Source organism: Epinephelus lanceolatus, chromosome 16 (assembly GCF_041903045.1).
Source record: "Epinephelus lanceolatus isolate andai-2023 chromosome 16, ASM4190304v1, whole genome shotgun sequence".
NCBI lineage: Eukaryota > Metazoa > Chordata > Actinopteri > Perciformes > Serranidae > Epinephelus > Epinephelus lanceolatus.
This window is the reverse complement of record NC_135749.1, coordinates 31,178,078-31,194,004: the sequence shown is the minus strand read 5'-3', so window position 1 is coordinate 31,194,004 and position 15,927 is coordinate 31,178,078. Positions and strand designations below refer to the sequence as shown.

The 15,927-nt window shown below is 36.9% G+C and overlaps 1 protein-coding gene across 1 annotated transcript; it reads right to left on the bottom strand.

The window, feature by feature from the left end:
- Positions 1 to 3,871: 3,871 nt before the first annotated feature.
- Positions 3,872 to 14,074, bottom strand: LOC117263583 (class I histocompatibility antigen, F10 alpha chain-like). The gene is made up of 8 exons (XM_078175877.1): positions 13,910 to 14,074; positions 9,279 to 9,542; positions 8,335 to 8,613; positions 7,501 to 7,803; positions 6,133 to 6,234; positions 5,779 to 5,796; positions 5,553 to 5,625; positions 3,872 to 5,031 (listed from the first exon to the last, which is right to left on the bottom strand). Exons 1-7 carry the CDS (start codon positions 13,956 to 13,958, stop codon positions 5,579 to 5,581), a joined length of 1,062 nt encoding a protein of 353 aa, XP_078032003.1. The 5' UTR covers positions 13,959 to 14,074; the 3' UTR covers positions 3,872 to 5,031; positions 5,553 to 5,578.
- Positions 14,075 to 15,927: the final 1,853 nt, after the last annotated feature.

Here is a 15,927-nt window from a genome sequence, read left to right as displayed (position 1 = left end):
GTTTAACACCAGGTCTCGGTACCAGTCCCTGCCCGGGCCACTCAGAGGTTGCCTCTGGGCCGCCAGTTGAATAGACCTGCTTTATATTCTGTTTCCATCCCTACTTGTGGTTGTTGAAGCACTTTATAAAAGGTCATAGTATTTAGGTATGATAAGAAAACTCAGATATGTTGTTGTTCTCCAGCTGAGACAGTATTAACCACGATTATTACACAAAGAATTCAATTTGTTTCACATCTTTTATCCAGACAATAAAGGATTTATATTGTTTATAACTTTGAGGCTTGAACTGTGGTTGAAATCACCTTCTGCTCACTGCTGATCAATACCTGAGTTTATCTCTGAGTTTACCTTCACAGAGAAGTCAGCAGTGTGACAGCGCCCCCTGTGGACGATTTATGTACCTGCCATTGAACTCCTGATGGGAAACCACCTGATGATGTCACCTGACTTTCTGTTGGCGTCAACCTGTCAAAACATCATAATGATCCGTGACTCTGGTCTCGTGTATACATCAATTAAAGAGGAACAAAATAAAATAAAATCCTTTTAGACTCCTACTAGTGTCAATGAACAGCCTCACTGCTCCCTGAAACCTAAAAAAAAATACCTTTAACAAGTTCGGGAAAAATCATTTTATGTTTTAAAACAACCCTGAACCTTCAACAAACAACAAATAAACAACTGTTTGTTTTCTCAGAAGCACTTAATTCATGGAAAAACCCTAATGTGTACAAGTTGTAGTGAAAATGTGGGATGTTGCACTCTATACAGTCATGTCCTCAATAATCCCACCACACACACACCAAGTGTAATGATAGAAAAGTGGTTTTCAAGGTCCCCTAAATTGATACACATTCAGTCACAGACCCCCATTTGATAAGATTTCACTTCAGGTAAAGAATTTGCTCATTAGATATAAGATCAGAGCACTACAGTTGAGGAAATAACCATGGAGAAAGTGAAACCTATGATCAGAACAAGCAGCAATCTCCGGATTAAAAAAAAAAAAGGATCTGATGCTAAGTGCCCAAAACTGCAGTTCTTTGAATGTCCAATTGAGGCTGGCTCCAGAAGCCAGTCAATCCCCACAGACCCCCATGTTAAAATGCCCAACAACAGCCTTTTCTCTGGATTATTTTTTAAAATGCAAAAGAAGGATTTCATCAGAAATCTGATCTGCCAATTAAATTTTTGTTCGTTTCGGAATGAAATACAAAGTCAGCCACTGTACTCATGTAGGCCTACTTGAGAACTTCTACTGTGGTCCAATCAAAAATGTTTCTAAATCTGTCCAGGAATTATAATTTATTTTAAACAGATACAATTCACATTAGTAACCAATGAAAAATACCTTTGTTAATATCTTACTTATGTCATATCTCTGTTATTAAGTACCATTTTTTAATCACAGTCTGGTGTACACTGTTAGAATGGCTGAATCTGCTGCTATAAATCACATCACTGTTACTTTACCTTGAATGTTTTTGTCTCCAAATGGCGTTTTTTTTTTTTTTTTTGTTCTATTCTTATTTTACTTTAGTTTACTTTTACTTGCTCTATTACAGCTACAGGTTGGGGTCATGCTCATCAAGGCTCTGTGAGAACACTGAATACAATATTATAGGGCTGTTACATAAAAACAGTAAGCTATGTGTCGATTTACGAAAAGAGTCAGAATATCAGAAGTGTTATTGAACAGTGACACAAGAATAAAAGTGACAACATCCAATGCTGTTCAATGTCTGTAAAACAAAACAGAAATACATTGTCACACGTCACTAAATTCATGTAGTTACTGCAGAATCAAGAGCACGTTTCAAGGACATTATATAAATGTTAACTTTAATAATTGAAACATCCCAGTTAATTTTGATTTTTACTATCATTCATGTGTACCATACTGGTATTTTAAAAAGTTAAATAACACAAAAATTATGTTGAAGAAATAAAACTCTGTAAGCTTTTAAAGATGACAAATAGACAATTTCTTTCAATTTACATTTTAATGATACCACAACGATCAAATACAGACACCACGCAAACACAACACAACACTGTACAAAAACACAACACAAAGACAGTTCACCAGAGATTACAGACTAAAATACATCGGTAATAATATACTTGCTTAGGAGATCATTGTATATCTTAAGAGGGTTTCTGCCTTCTACTTAAAGGGTTTGGAATCCTATGCTGGTATGGGCTTATATTCATAACAGTTCTTAAACTAAATTATATCCTTCTTGTTTATATATTCTTTGATGATGATCCATGGTCCATCTAAATCATCTCTATAAAACCCCTGTAGGGCTGAGGATGCACGCTCCATCATTATTCTATTCTATATTCTACAAAATCCTTTAGCCAGTTATTTGAACAAAAACAATTTAGGTTCTGTATTTCCTATTCATAAGAATAATCCTTTTTACAGAAAGGAATGCCAGTGTTAACAGACATTGTATTACTCCAGATTTTACACCATCCACTTTAACTCCCAGCAAACACACTTCTGGGCATATACAGCCACATTTAGCATTGAACATAACACATTTTGGAGTCCTTTCCATAATTTTCTATTCTCTGAGCAGTGCTATAACATATGTATTGAGGGTCCTCTCTTTCCACAACCATGCCAGCATAGGATTGATGTATTATGATTCATTTTATTCAGCTTGTGTGGAGTTAAGTATAATGTCCAGTGCAAAATCTTCATCTGTATAAGTGTATATCTAACAGATTTTGATAGTTTTATGTCATATCATAGTGTCCCATTGTTCAAGTGGAAAGTGTTTACCTAGGTCATATTCCCATTGTTGTTTAACTTTCTCTTTTAATTTATTTTCTATATCTTCATCTGAGACCAGTGTAAGACCTTGAGATTGAAAATACTGTAACAAAAAACAAAAAACAAGAAAAATCAGTTTATTAAGACTAAAATTAACTTCAGTTTCACTGACTGTCATTATTCTCTCCTGCTTCACAATTTGTCCCAATATCCTGATGTTATGATTTTCCCACTCCTTATAAGTAAGGGTCTTTCTCCAGCAGTGAACAATGGGTTCTTCCACAATGGACATGGAGGCAAACCTGATGCATTAATTGCACATTTCTTTTGTATTGCCTTTGCTATACCACATGAAAATTAATAATCAGATTCTTCATATCTACACTAACATTTGTACTATACCACAAAGAAGAGGGACATATTTGCTTTTGATTCAACAGTTTTCTGTAAAGAATCACAGGTTTGGCAAGATAATTCTACTCCTCCTGCCACTTGGTGAACATCTGAGGAGGAGCCACAGAGCTGGAAAATTTCCTGTCGGCTGTAGTGTCATCAGTTGCCAGGCAGATTTTAGTACAACAGGTTATTTCAGGGGAATTCCAAAGCACCACTCTGAGTCCGGATATATAGTGTCAAGAAAAGCTTAGTGGATCATTGTTATACACATTTATAAAATATATACTACATACACACAATGAGAAACAATATTTACTTTACTCTATGTCTCACTTGTAAGCCAATATGCTATGTTAAACAAATATCTTAACTTTGTGTTTTGATTTTTCTTAACAGAGAAGCAAACCATTCGAGAGACAAAATGAAAAAGTTCCACAAAAAAAGGTCTCAAACTAATCATCCATATAATTTTATTGTCATGTTTAAATTCGAACTGCACCTTAAGTTTTCTGTAAAGAATCACAGGTTTGGCAAAATAATTGTGTTCTTCCTGTCCTTTGTTTAACATCTAAAGGTCAGAGCAACATTCATTTAGTCTGTGACAATAGTGGATACTCAGTATTCAAATAATCACAGCTAGTCACAGATTTGTGACCAAATATGTGGAAACACAAACAGACAGAAATGTGGAATTTTAGACACTTTATTGAAAAGCAAATCAAAAGTACACAAAGCAAGGCAACTTCATCTGACAATCACCAACTTAACCAACACAACAAGTGATTTGGAACATCGCTGTTCAATTTCTTTATGGTTACAAAACCAAGAGGGAAAACATCCCTTGTCCCCAAATAATAGTAGCAAATATTTTCAAGAACATTTCTATCAGTGTGCTGAGAAGCTTAAACAGTTCAAAAGATAGATATAATGAAACAAAAAAACAACAACATACTCCTGATTAAGAAAAACCTCAACGACATAACTTACTTGTTTCTGTTTGAGTAAAATCAAACATGTTATCACTTTTAAGGAAACAGAGTATTTACAGAACTGGAAAATAAATTTGGACTGATGTTTATATTTTGTGTATGTGTGTGCATAGGGGTGGGCAACATTGATACAACCTATCATTGTTTGTGTGATTTCATGTTGTGATACGTGTGATTCACAACAGTGATACAAAAAATCATCCCGCTGAGGGTCGAGTGGAGTACAGTTTATTACCAGGAGTAACACAGATAGATGACCATTTACACTGACATCTACGGGAAATCTAGTGTCCAATTAGTGTCTAGTGTTCAGTTTACATAGCATGTTTTTGGATGTTGCTGATTGATTTGCAGTGTTGCCCTCAGTGATCGAATACAGACAGAGAACCAAATAATGACTTTCTCAGTATAAATAGTAAAGAAAACTCTCAACTGGTTGAAACTGAATTACCAATAACACATTAACCAGAAAAGCCCAACAGCAGAAGCATCAAACTGTAACTATGGTGGATTGGTTTTAAAGTTATACACAAATCTTTATTATGTATGTGTGAAGAGCACTGTGATGTTTTCATTGTTTTGAAAGTTGTATTTTACTTTTCTCCAAAAATAATCGTGCTTATTTGATTTACCAACAGTTAAGGCAATATTTTATTAGAGGATGAGCAATGATTTCATGTCACCATTTATGTTTCATGATATTTGCCAACTAATTTTTCACATTTTTGTTTTTTTTAATTCCCAACCTTGATTCTATCAGTTTATGATATGATTGATGAATAACTGGTGGATTCTCAGTTTATGGAGGAGAATGTGGTGACACCGCTCCGTGATCCAGTGCAAAATGTATCCATAAACCTAAAGACACAATAAGAAAAATATTACATGAAATAGAAAAAAAATAATTCACCATAGATGTTTGGTGAGTTCAGTTCCACAAAGCCACATATTTACAGTTTCATTTAAAATAAAATATTATAACAAAATATCAAATATCCACAATTCAGTCATTTAAGTGTTAACATTTTATAAAAGAAGTGTTGAACCTACTGTGCTGATGAAGTACAATCATTTTTAAAAATTTAGTTCAGCACAAATTTAATAAATTAGTGTCCCTTTTTTCTAAAGGTCAAAGTTTAAGTGTTTAATATTAGACTGTATCTGACCAGCTGATGTGAAGGTTTCTGAAAGTATCTGTGCCTTTCTCTTAATAATCTCACTTCATATCAAACAGTTTCACCTTTGTTGTGGAGAACCAACTGAAAGTCAAAGATTTTTTTGACAGCTATGATGTGTCACAGATGTTTTACTGTGGATAAGGAAACAACCACTTTGTTTAACAGGTGTGGACAGTTCAAGTCCCATATGAAGAAACTCACTGTGTGCAGGATGGTGTGTTTGCCATTTATGCATTTGGATTCAGTTCCTCCAACACCTCAGGGTTGCTTATAGCTGTAGGGTCAGAAACACACTGTTAGCCCACATCCACTGTGTTTTAGGAACAGCTCACACTACAGGAAACAGTCCTAAAAAAGTTCTTCAGCAAAAAAATGAATAGTGAATATCAGGTCAGAGAAAAACAGAATAAAAAGGAGTTTTACTTACGAGATGGAGGGCGTTTGGCTGAAATAAAAAGAAAAGACATAACATTTTTCTTGTTACAGTTGAAAACGTCACAATTTGTCAATCTTTTCAGTGATCTCCTCCACTCACTCAAACTGATAAATAAATCTCTTCTGCCTTTTGTTGTACATTATGTCTTCAAACCTCTCCCTTACATCATCACACTGTAGTCACATTATCTTGAAACTCTGAGCCCTGCAGCACTTAATGTTTGTTAAAACAGATTTTTGTGTGCTGGAAATTTAAATTTGGCTCATTTTTGCAATATGGATAAAACCATCAATTCAAAGTCTGATACCAAAATACTGAAACAAAGTATTTTTGTTTGAGTCTCACCATTCTTCTTTTTGTAAATGACAAATCCGATCACAGCGATGAGGACGAGAGCGAGAACAACAACTCCAGCAATGATGGGGACGGTCATGTCAGTGGGTTTCTCTGTTGAGCAGAAAGCAACACAAAATGGTCACAACCTGAACAGATGAAGCAGGTTAGAAGAGAACAACCAGACCATAATCCTGTATACAGACAGCTGTATGCTGTAGCTGTATGTTGATGTTGGTTTCTGTCCCATACTGTTGGTTTCTGGCACAATGAGCTCTTCTGACAATCATACTGAAAGCTCATTTTAACTGTCAGCATACGTGGCCAATAAACTTAAAACTGATTAAAATGACAGATACATACATTGACCTTGTTACTCAATAATTCCATGTACTCTTGTACAACTGACCAGTAGCTCAGTCAATGCCATGCTTACAGTGGTTACACATGACAGACAAAAAGCTCTCAAACTCTGAACAATATATTTTACACTGATTTAAAATCTAATATATGAAAAAATAAATTTACAAACCAAAAAACACAAAAACATGCACAAAAATTGTTTTGTAAATTTCACTGGCATTGTTCTGTGTTAATCAAAGCTAAGTAAACAGTAAACAGGCAGCACATTCTTTTAAAAGCACTTTAAATCTTTGTCTTAAAACTAAGGAAAATTACGTGCTTCTTTTTTAGGGATTTGCTGATAACCCTTTTCTGTGTTCAGAGGAGGGCACCTGCACTGGTTTAATGATCTTAGCCTAAAAATAATAAACAAACTAGAATCACCGCCTCATGTTTGTATGTGTCTGCCAACCAGTCAAGTTGCAGTTGCAGTTTACATTCATGTCCATCCAGACTCATATGGAGCCATGACAATAGACAGTGCTTCAAATGTGGATGTTGCTGCAAAGAAGCTACATATTTTAAAACATGGATGTGTCACGAACATTTGCCCCCTGGCAGCACAGAAGATCTCAACAATCAGCAGAGTTTCAAGGTGGATGCCAAAATGTCACAGTGACACGGACCTTTGTCCTTTTGAATATAAAAAGGCATCACTTAATTATTTTGTCCTATTAGACATTTGTGTAAAATTTTGTTATAATTAGTAGCATACAAATTCTTGAGATATGGCCAAAAACATGTTTGGTGAGGTCACAGACTCCATGAGAATGGGACAGGGGACAGATGGACAACCCAAAAACATAATGCCTCTGGCCAAAGCTGTCGCCAGTACATAGGCATATAAACAAGATAAAGTAGCTGTCAACAAATCAATTTAAGAAACAAAACTTGATGAAATACAGGAAATACATGAATACAGTAAACCAAGTGTGTGTGTGTGTGTCTCTCCTACACCACCTCTGATCAAAGTCTTACCTCTGTTGGTCCTGATCACTGCTTTGTCCAGTTTGGTGATGATGTCATCCTTCACACCAGAGAGCTGAAACACACATTCGTACCTCCTCCAGTCTTCAGGTGTGACTGATGAAAGGTCCAGGTCACTGTTCATCTGGAAGGATCCATCGTGGTTGGGGAGGATCTCTCCATGGTCCACATTCTCATGAAGCTCCTCTCCATCTTTCCTCCAGAACATCATGGCTCTGTTTGGGTAGAAACCTGTAGCGTGGCAGCTGACTGGAGAGGAGGGAGACTTCTGGAGGAGAGACACTGAGGGACGGTCTGGGGAGAAAGAGAGAGAAAGAGTGATCATTTATTATTTTGATTATTACTATCATTCCTTTGTGCTGCACTGGTATTTCAAAAGATCTACAATAGTAACACAAAAATGATGTTGCACAAATAAGATTCTTAATCGAGACAAATAGGCCAAACAAAATTAAAATGTGTCAAAATAACCATGTTCTCGCCCCCTCTGCAATGTACCTCAAAAGTTGATCTTGACCTATACTAAAATCCTCAAAATAATGCCAATAATTAGAACATCCACCACAAGTCAGGGTCTCTTCAGCTAGGAAAGTAGTCAGCAAGGACAGCAATATCAACGGCATACATTTATTGCCTACATTTTACTTCACCTTCAACACACCTAAAGCATACTACTACTTTTTTGTTCGCTTTTCGGGGAGAGAGGCAGAAAGAGAAGGAAAACAACATCCGTAGAATTATGTAGAATTTGAAAAACTATACAAGATTTAGCAACACTGTGTGTCTATGAAACAACATCAGGTCATGTAATTCAGGTCATTCTACCTGTTCTCAACAGAGAACTCCCCCCATGGTGCAAGTACTTCTTCAGCCAGTCAGTGCACTGCTCAGTAAGGTAATGTTTTGTCTGTGGCATCCAAGCTTTGTCATGATCCCACTTGTGTTTGGTGGGGACTGCCTGTTGTTTTGGAGCGATCCATGTCTCTGTCTCCACGTCAAATGATATGAAGTCTTCTCCATCATAACCATATTGATCATAACCTTTAACACTACCAGTCTCATCGTCCCACTCACAGCCATACATCCATTGGACAGTGTGAACACCTGAGAATGAGACAGACAGACAGTAAACCAGAGTGAGATCATAGCCCAGTCATCAGTGGTGCCTCCATAAATTTTTCATCAGGGTGGCCAGATGGGGCCAACTTAAATCTTAGGGTGGCACACTATAACCAAAAGTCAAAAGTGAATTTCAGGAATTCTATTATGCTGTTGTAGTATAAAGGCTAGCTGAAAATGTTGTCTAATATGAGAGTTAAGGAATCGCATGCTGATATACCTTGAGTTCTTATTTTACAATTAATATTACTAATTATCTGATATGCATACACTAATACCAGTATAGTTGGGTATGGGTACAAACAGAACCCATTTTTATTCAGCTATCTTGAGGTGAGAGTTCAAGGGCACTCTTTAAAAATCATATTGCCAGTTTTTCCCTCACCAGAATTTTGCCTAACTTTAGAGCGTTATTTAGCCCCCTTCCTGACGACATGGTTGTTACCAGTGATGCCTTAGATTGTCTCATTCCACATAATAGTAATATCTGGCTTAAAAAATGAGCACGCCACAGCCTCTTAAAGACAGTCCTGTCAGCCTCCAATAAATTTGCTGGGGGTGGTGGTATACACTGTATATATGTTTGCAACTTAATAACAAAAAACATGATAAGAACACATTTTTGACTAAAAGGTGAAACATAAACAAACCACTGCGGTTGAAGCGCTGCTTTAAAATTTCCATGCTGGCTTTGTGGAGCTGCTGGTGATGTTCACAGACTCTAGTCTCCCCCTCCCAGTAGGCAGCTGGGTCTGCTGTGACTTCACTCATCCAGTCCGTTTTGGGTTCTGCTCTCCTGGTGTTGCTGTCATAGTGAAACATCTGAACTTCATCAACCAGCCCAACAGCCACAAATTCTGGGAGGTTTGGGATTCCAGAAGATGCAGTGTAGAAATACTTCAGAGAGTGATGAACTGTAAAAGTTAATAAAAATAATTTCATAATTTCTTACAATAATATATGATCAGCTAATTAATTCCCTGTGGACCAAAAAGTTTTACTTTAAAATGCACTATAAACACAGTATAACAAACCATAAAATACATACATAGAAATGTCCACCCACTGTACACACATATATATATATATATATACAGTACAGGCCAAAAGTTTGGACACACCTTCTCATTCAATGCGTTTTCTTTATTTTCATGACTATTTACATTGTAGATTCTCACTGAAGGCATCAAAACTATGAATGAACACATGTGGAGTTATGTACTTAACAAAAAAAGGTGAAATAACTGAAAACATGTTTTATATTCTAGTTTCTTCAAAATAGCCACCCTTTGCTCTGATTACTGCTTTGCACACTCTTGGCATTCTCTCCATGAGCTTCAAGAGGTAGTCACCTGAAATGGTTTTCCAACAGTCTTGAAGGAGTTCCCAGAGGTGTTTAGCACTTGTTGGCCCCTTTGCCTTCACTCTGCGGTCCAGCTCACCCCAAACCATCTGGATTGGGTTCAGGTCCGGTGACTGTGGAGGCCAGGTCATCTGCCGCAGCACTCCATCACTCTCCTTCTTGGTCAAATAGCCCTTACACAGCCTGGAGGTGTGTTTGGGGTCATTGTCCTGTTGAAAAATAAATGATCGTCCAACTAAACGCAAACCGGATGGGATGGCATGTCGCTGCAGGATGCTGTGGTAGCCATGCTGGTTCAGTGTGCCTTCAATTTTGAATAAATCCCCAACAGTGTCACCAGCAAAACACCCCCACACCATCACTCCTCCTCCTCCATGCTTCACAGTGGGAACCAGGCATGTGGAATCCATCCGTTCACCTTTTCTGCGTCTCACAAAGACACGGCGGTTGGAACCAAAGATCTCAAATTTGGACTCATCAGACCAAAGCACAGATTTCCACTGGTCTAATGTCCATTCCTTGTGTTTCTTGGCCCAAACAAATCTCTTCTGCTTGTTGCCTCTCCTTAGCAGTGGTTTCCTAGCAGCTATTTGACCATGAAGGCCTGATTTGCGCAGTCTCCTCTTAACAGTTTGGGTCTGCTGCTAGAACTCTGTGTGGCATTCATCTGGTCTCTGATCTGAGCTGCTGTTAACTTGCCATTTCTGAGGCTGGTGACTCGGATGAACTTATCCTCAGAAGCAGAGGTGACTCTTGGTCTTCCTTTCCTGGGTCGGTCCTCATGTGTGCCAGTTTCGTTGTAGCGCTTGATGGTTTTTGCGACTCCACTTGGGGACACATTTAAAGTTTTTGCAATTTTCCGGACTGACTGACCTTCATTTCTTAAAGTAATGATGGCCACTCGTTTTTCTTTAGTTAGCTGATTGGTTCTTGCCATAATATGAATTTTAACAGTTGTCCAATAGGGCTGTCGGCTGTGTATTAACCTGACTTCTGCACAACACAACTGATGGTCCCAACCCCATTGATAAAGCAAGAAATTCCACTAATTAACCCTGATAAGGCACACCTGTGAAGTGGAAACCATTTCAGGTGACTACCTCTTGAAGCTCATGGAGAGAATGCCAAGAGTGTGCAAAGCAGTAATCAGAGCAAAGGGTGGCTATTTTGAAGAAACTAGAATATAAAACATGTTTTCAGTTATTTCACCTTTTTTTGTTAAGTACATAACTCCACATGTGTTCATTCATAGTTTTGATGCCTTCAGTGAGAATCTACAATGTAAATAGTCATGAAAATAAAGAAAACGCATTGAATGAGAAGGTGTGTCCAAACTTTTGGCCTGTACTGTATATATATATATATATATATATACGTGTGTGTGTGTGTGTGTGTGTGTGTAATATGTACTGCTTAACAAATTTATTAGACCACCTGTCATAAAAATGAGAAAAGATAAATATTAAAATAACAAACTGAAACAACTAAATAGTCCTTTTTCACACATAATAACCAAAAAACTTTATATTTTGTATGGCCTCCTTTGGCCTTGGTAACAGCTTGCATTCTTGCTGGCATTGTTTTTATGTACTTTTCGACAGTCTCTTTTGTTATTGAGTTCCAAATAGTTTCTAGCAGCTCTCACAGACTTGCTTTAGATTAAACTTCTGTATAATCAATCTTTGAATCTACAAATTTGTTCAATAGGATTCATATCCTCTATAAATGTAATTAAAAATATGGTAGCTCATTCTGTCAGGTAGGACTTCAAGCAAATGTAAGTTTCCTTTCCATTTGCAGGAACAGATTTCAGACATGATGTGCCCATCAGAGACAAATGTCGCACTGAGGTAATAGTCCATTCTGATAGATACTTCCTACCTGACAGAATGAGCTACCATATTTTTAATTACATTTATAGAGGTAATAGTCCATTCTGATGGATATTTCCTACCTGACAGAATGAGCTACCATATTTTTAATTACATTTATAGAGGTAATAGTCCATTCTGATAGATATTTCCTACCTGACAATGAGCTACTCTACTCATAACCACATTTATAGAGGTAATAATCCATTCTGATAGATATTCCCTACCTGACAGAATGAGCTACTCTACTTACGACCACATTTATAGAGGTAATAGTCCATTCTGATGGATATTCCCTACCTGACAGAATGAGCTACTATATTTTTAATTACATTTATAGAAGTAATAGTCCATTCTGATAGATATTTCCTACCTGACAGAATGAGCTACCATATTTTTAATTACATTTATAGAGGTAATAGTCCATTCTGATAGATATTCCCTACCTGACAGAATGAGCTACTCTACTTACGACCACATTTATAGAGGTAATAGTCCATTCTGATAGATATTCCCTACCTGACAGAATGAGCTACTCTACTTATAACCACATTTATAGAGGTAATAGTCCATTCTGATAGATATTCCCTACCTGACAGAATGAGCTACTCTACTTATAACCACATTTATAGAGGTAATAGTCCATTCTGATAGATATTCCCTACCTGACAGAATGAGCTACTCTACTTACAACCACATTTATAGAGGTAATAGTCCATTCTGATGGATATTTCCTACCTGACAGAATGAGCTACCATATTTTTAATTACATTTATAAAGGTAATAGTCCATTCTGAAGGATATTTCCTACCTGACAGAATGAGCTACCATATTTTTAATTACATTTATAGACGTAATAGTCCATTCTGATAGATATTTCCTACCTGACAGAATGAGCTACTCTACTTATAACCACATTTATAGAGGTAATAGTCCATTCTGATGGATATTTCCTACCTGACAGAATGAGCTACCATATTTTTAATTACATTTATAAAGGTAGTAGTCCATTCTGATAGATATTTCCTACCTGACAGAATGAGCTACTCTACTCATAATTACATTTATATAGGCTGTATGTCTGCTTCTTACACATATCTGACCTGAGTAGCTACTAAACAATGTTTTTGCCAGGGTAGGTCATTACGAGTGAGAGGCTTAGTTCATCAGACTAGTCTGACAGGATGAGCTACCAGTAGCTCATCCTGAGTGGGTAGCAAACTTTCAGAACACCAGCTCACATGGGCTTCTCAGAGGAGTCAGAAATTAATCAAGCATAACATTCAACCACTAAAACTAATTTTTCTGTTTAGGAATGCAAGTAAATAACTAATTTGAAATCTTAATCAAGAAATAATTATGTGTTTTACAATTTTCTTTCAATTTTTTTGTAAAACAGTAAATTTGAAAATTCATGGATAACAATAATAATTATATTTTAGCATTAAAAATATCATTTCTGTTAAAGAGCTTCTACATACTGGTGTATTAACCATTACAGAAACATAAAAAAGGTAATGGTATGTTAAAGGTAACATAAATTGGTAAATACCAATGTTAATTTAGGACCGCTGTGGCATAAACCTTCACTTTTCTCATAATTTATTTGAAATACTCACAAATAAAGTGGTGTAATTTATGCAAATACCCTTTTAATAAGGGCCATTACTGTTTTAATACATTCAAACAGTACGCATATTGACAAGTAGGGTGACATCCATGAGCCTACCTGGGTTGCCCTATTGCCACAACTGACGGTGGTGATGGTTAGAGGACATCAGATTAAACAACATATATTTGTAACAAAAAAAAACACACAAGTAGGGTCTACAATGTATAATTACTTGAAGTAGGCTAATAAATTAATGTAGGCCTATATCAATAATTCTATATAAATTCGTCCGGAAACATAAGACGTATGTAGCCTACAACAACCCAAAGAGACTGCTGGTGTAGGTATAGTTCCGCTTCAACTCGACATCAGCCGACACAGTATCTTAAAAGTACGGTTATAACTACAGACGTTTTTAGTGTCGGTAAAACTTACTTGCAGACGCAGCGTGGCAGAGAAGCAGCAGTAAAATGATCCTCCTCATTTTGATTAAGTACACGAAGAACCACAAAGATGCTCAAAATGTCAATTGAAAATCGAACTCCGCCACGATCTCCTTCGTGTTCCTTCCAACCCGCTTCGCTTGCTGGGACAGTGAACAGAAAATTTGGCATTGGTTGAGCGTCCTAGTCGTCATGAGTCACCAGGGGAAGTTGAAGAACAGAGGCTGTTGGAAAGACAGGAAACAAAGCGCACTCGAGGTTTTCGCTCACATACCGTATAGTACCACAGTGCATCATCACTATTCTTATTCTTATTAATCAAATTATGGTAGGTTTTTTAAAGACATTGTATAATTTTGACAAAACAATACGTTTTCTTGACATTATTTAACTTCACCTTAGACATGCTTGTACATTACAGAACTCCTTTATGTATCATTTTGACTTCCCTGACCATAAAACATTGTAGCAATCCAGACAGTTACACAAGACAAAGTTGCACATGGGTTTCATGTTGCAACTTGTTTTGAATATTCTTACAGAACAACACGCCTGCAAGCATGCAAGGGACACGCCCCCCTCGTCACATAAAGGAAGCATTGGACTTTTGTTTTTTACAATTTACATTTACACCGTGAATTAATGCAAAAAAGGCACAAATTGGAGCATTAAAATTCCCCAGTATGCGGGAAAATAAGATTATGATGTTCAAAATTTTCTGGCAAACTTTTCTCTCATCTTTGCTCCTGTGTGAAATATTGGATACTTTTATCTTTTGGATACTTAAATTGTTATTTAAACTAGATCATCTGTGATGAGGAGCTGCTATCAATTCATGGACATTTTAAACATGACAAAGGGCCACAACTAGACACTACTGTTTTGTGAGGGGTCACAAACCAATAGGTTGTGAACCACTGGTTTAATCTTTAACAGTGTGTTGTTTTATAGCTTCGTTATATGCTTTCCATGTAAATTACAAACCTGAAAAATAATCAAAGCTGTCAAATGAATTTTGTTTATTCCTGTCAGGAAAACTAAATGAAATCAACATTTTTTTTAAGTTGGGTTGTTATTATTATTATTAAAGATATAAACTTTGACAAAAAAAATCACAGGATAATGGCACAGTGGGTGAAGACCTGAACATACATTCACAGAGCCTCTACTCTTTGCTAAAAACCCTCTACCTGCATTAGAAAAGTATGCAGTTAAAACAACCACAGCAGCCAAGCATCATGGGGAAGAAAACACTGAATTGGTTAAAAAGTAAAGCCTATTAAGTATGTATTATTGTTTAACACAAACGTCCTGCCATTATTGTGTTCACTATTTGGGTTACTTGTATAGTTACAGCAAAGTAAATACAGCAAAGCTCTGCTAGACATAATTCTGTGTGGTTCTGTAAAGTTCCTAAGGTAAGATAAACACAGTCTGACATTCACATGATACATGCGGGTTGTCACTGTGCCACACCCTTGACTCTGAGAACACCTGTGTGCTGCCATTTTGTGTTTTCCTTTGTTGTTTTGAAATGGCAGATGCACCAACACTCTGTCGCCCTGACCTGGCAGTCACTGCAGGGCAAACTGGGCATCAATATTTGACTTCTGTGAACACACAGACCTCATTATTTTACCCAAATGGAAATGTAAAGTAGATACAAAAATATAACAAGATGTAAGTTTTGGTTTGAGGTGATTCATTGTTTCATTTACACAGAACTGAAACACTTTAGATGACAACACGGTTTAATTATCTGGAACAGGCATAAACAGTGAGTCACACCAATCCCACCCAGAATGCAACTTGTTTATTAACTCCTTTGTTTTGTCTCGCTGTTGAACCCTGCTGTTTCTATTTCTAGCATAAGGTATTGTTGTCAGTTTCCCTCTCAGGACTCAGTGACAGAGTTAGAGCACCACCACTGGCCAGAAACAGCACATTCCCCTGTGCCATTTCTGAGAAATCACATGGTGAGCCTGTTAGGTTTCGTTTTTGTGTTTGGGT

Coding starts and splice junctions, on each gene's coding strand:
- LOC117263583 (XM_078175877.1), bottom strand. CDS start 13,958: ATGAGGAGGATCATTTTACTGCTGCTTCTCTGCCACGCTGCGTCTGCA. Junction 9,543..13,909: donor CTGCCACGCTGCGTCTGCAA/GTAAGTTTTACC, acceptor TAACTTTTACAG/TTCATCACTCTCTGAAGTAT. Junction 6,235..7,500: donor AGTGATCAGGACCAACAGAG/GTAAGACTTTGA, acceptor TCTGCTCAACAG/AGAAACCCACTGACATGACC.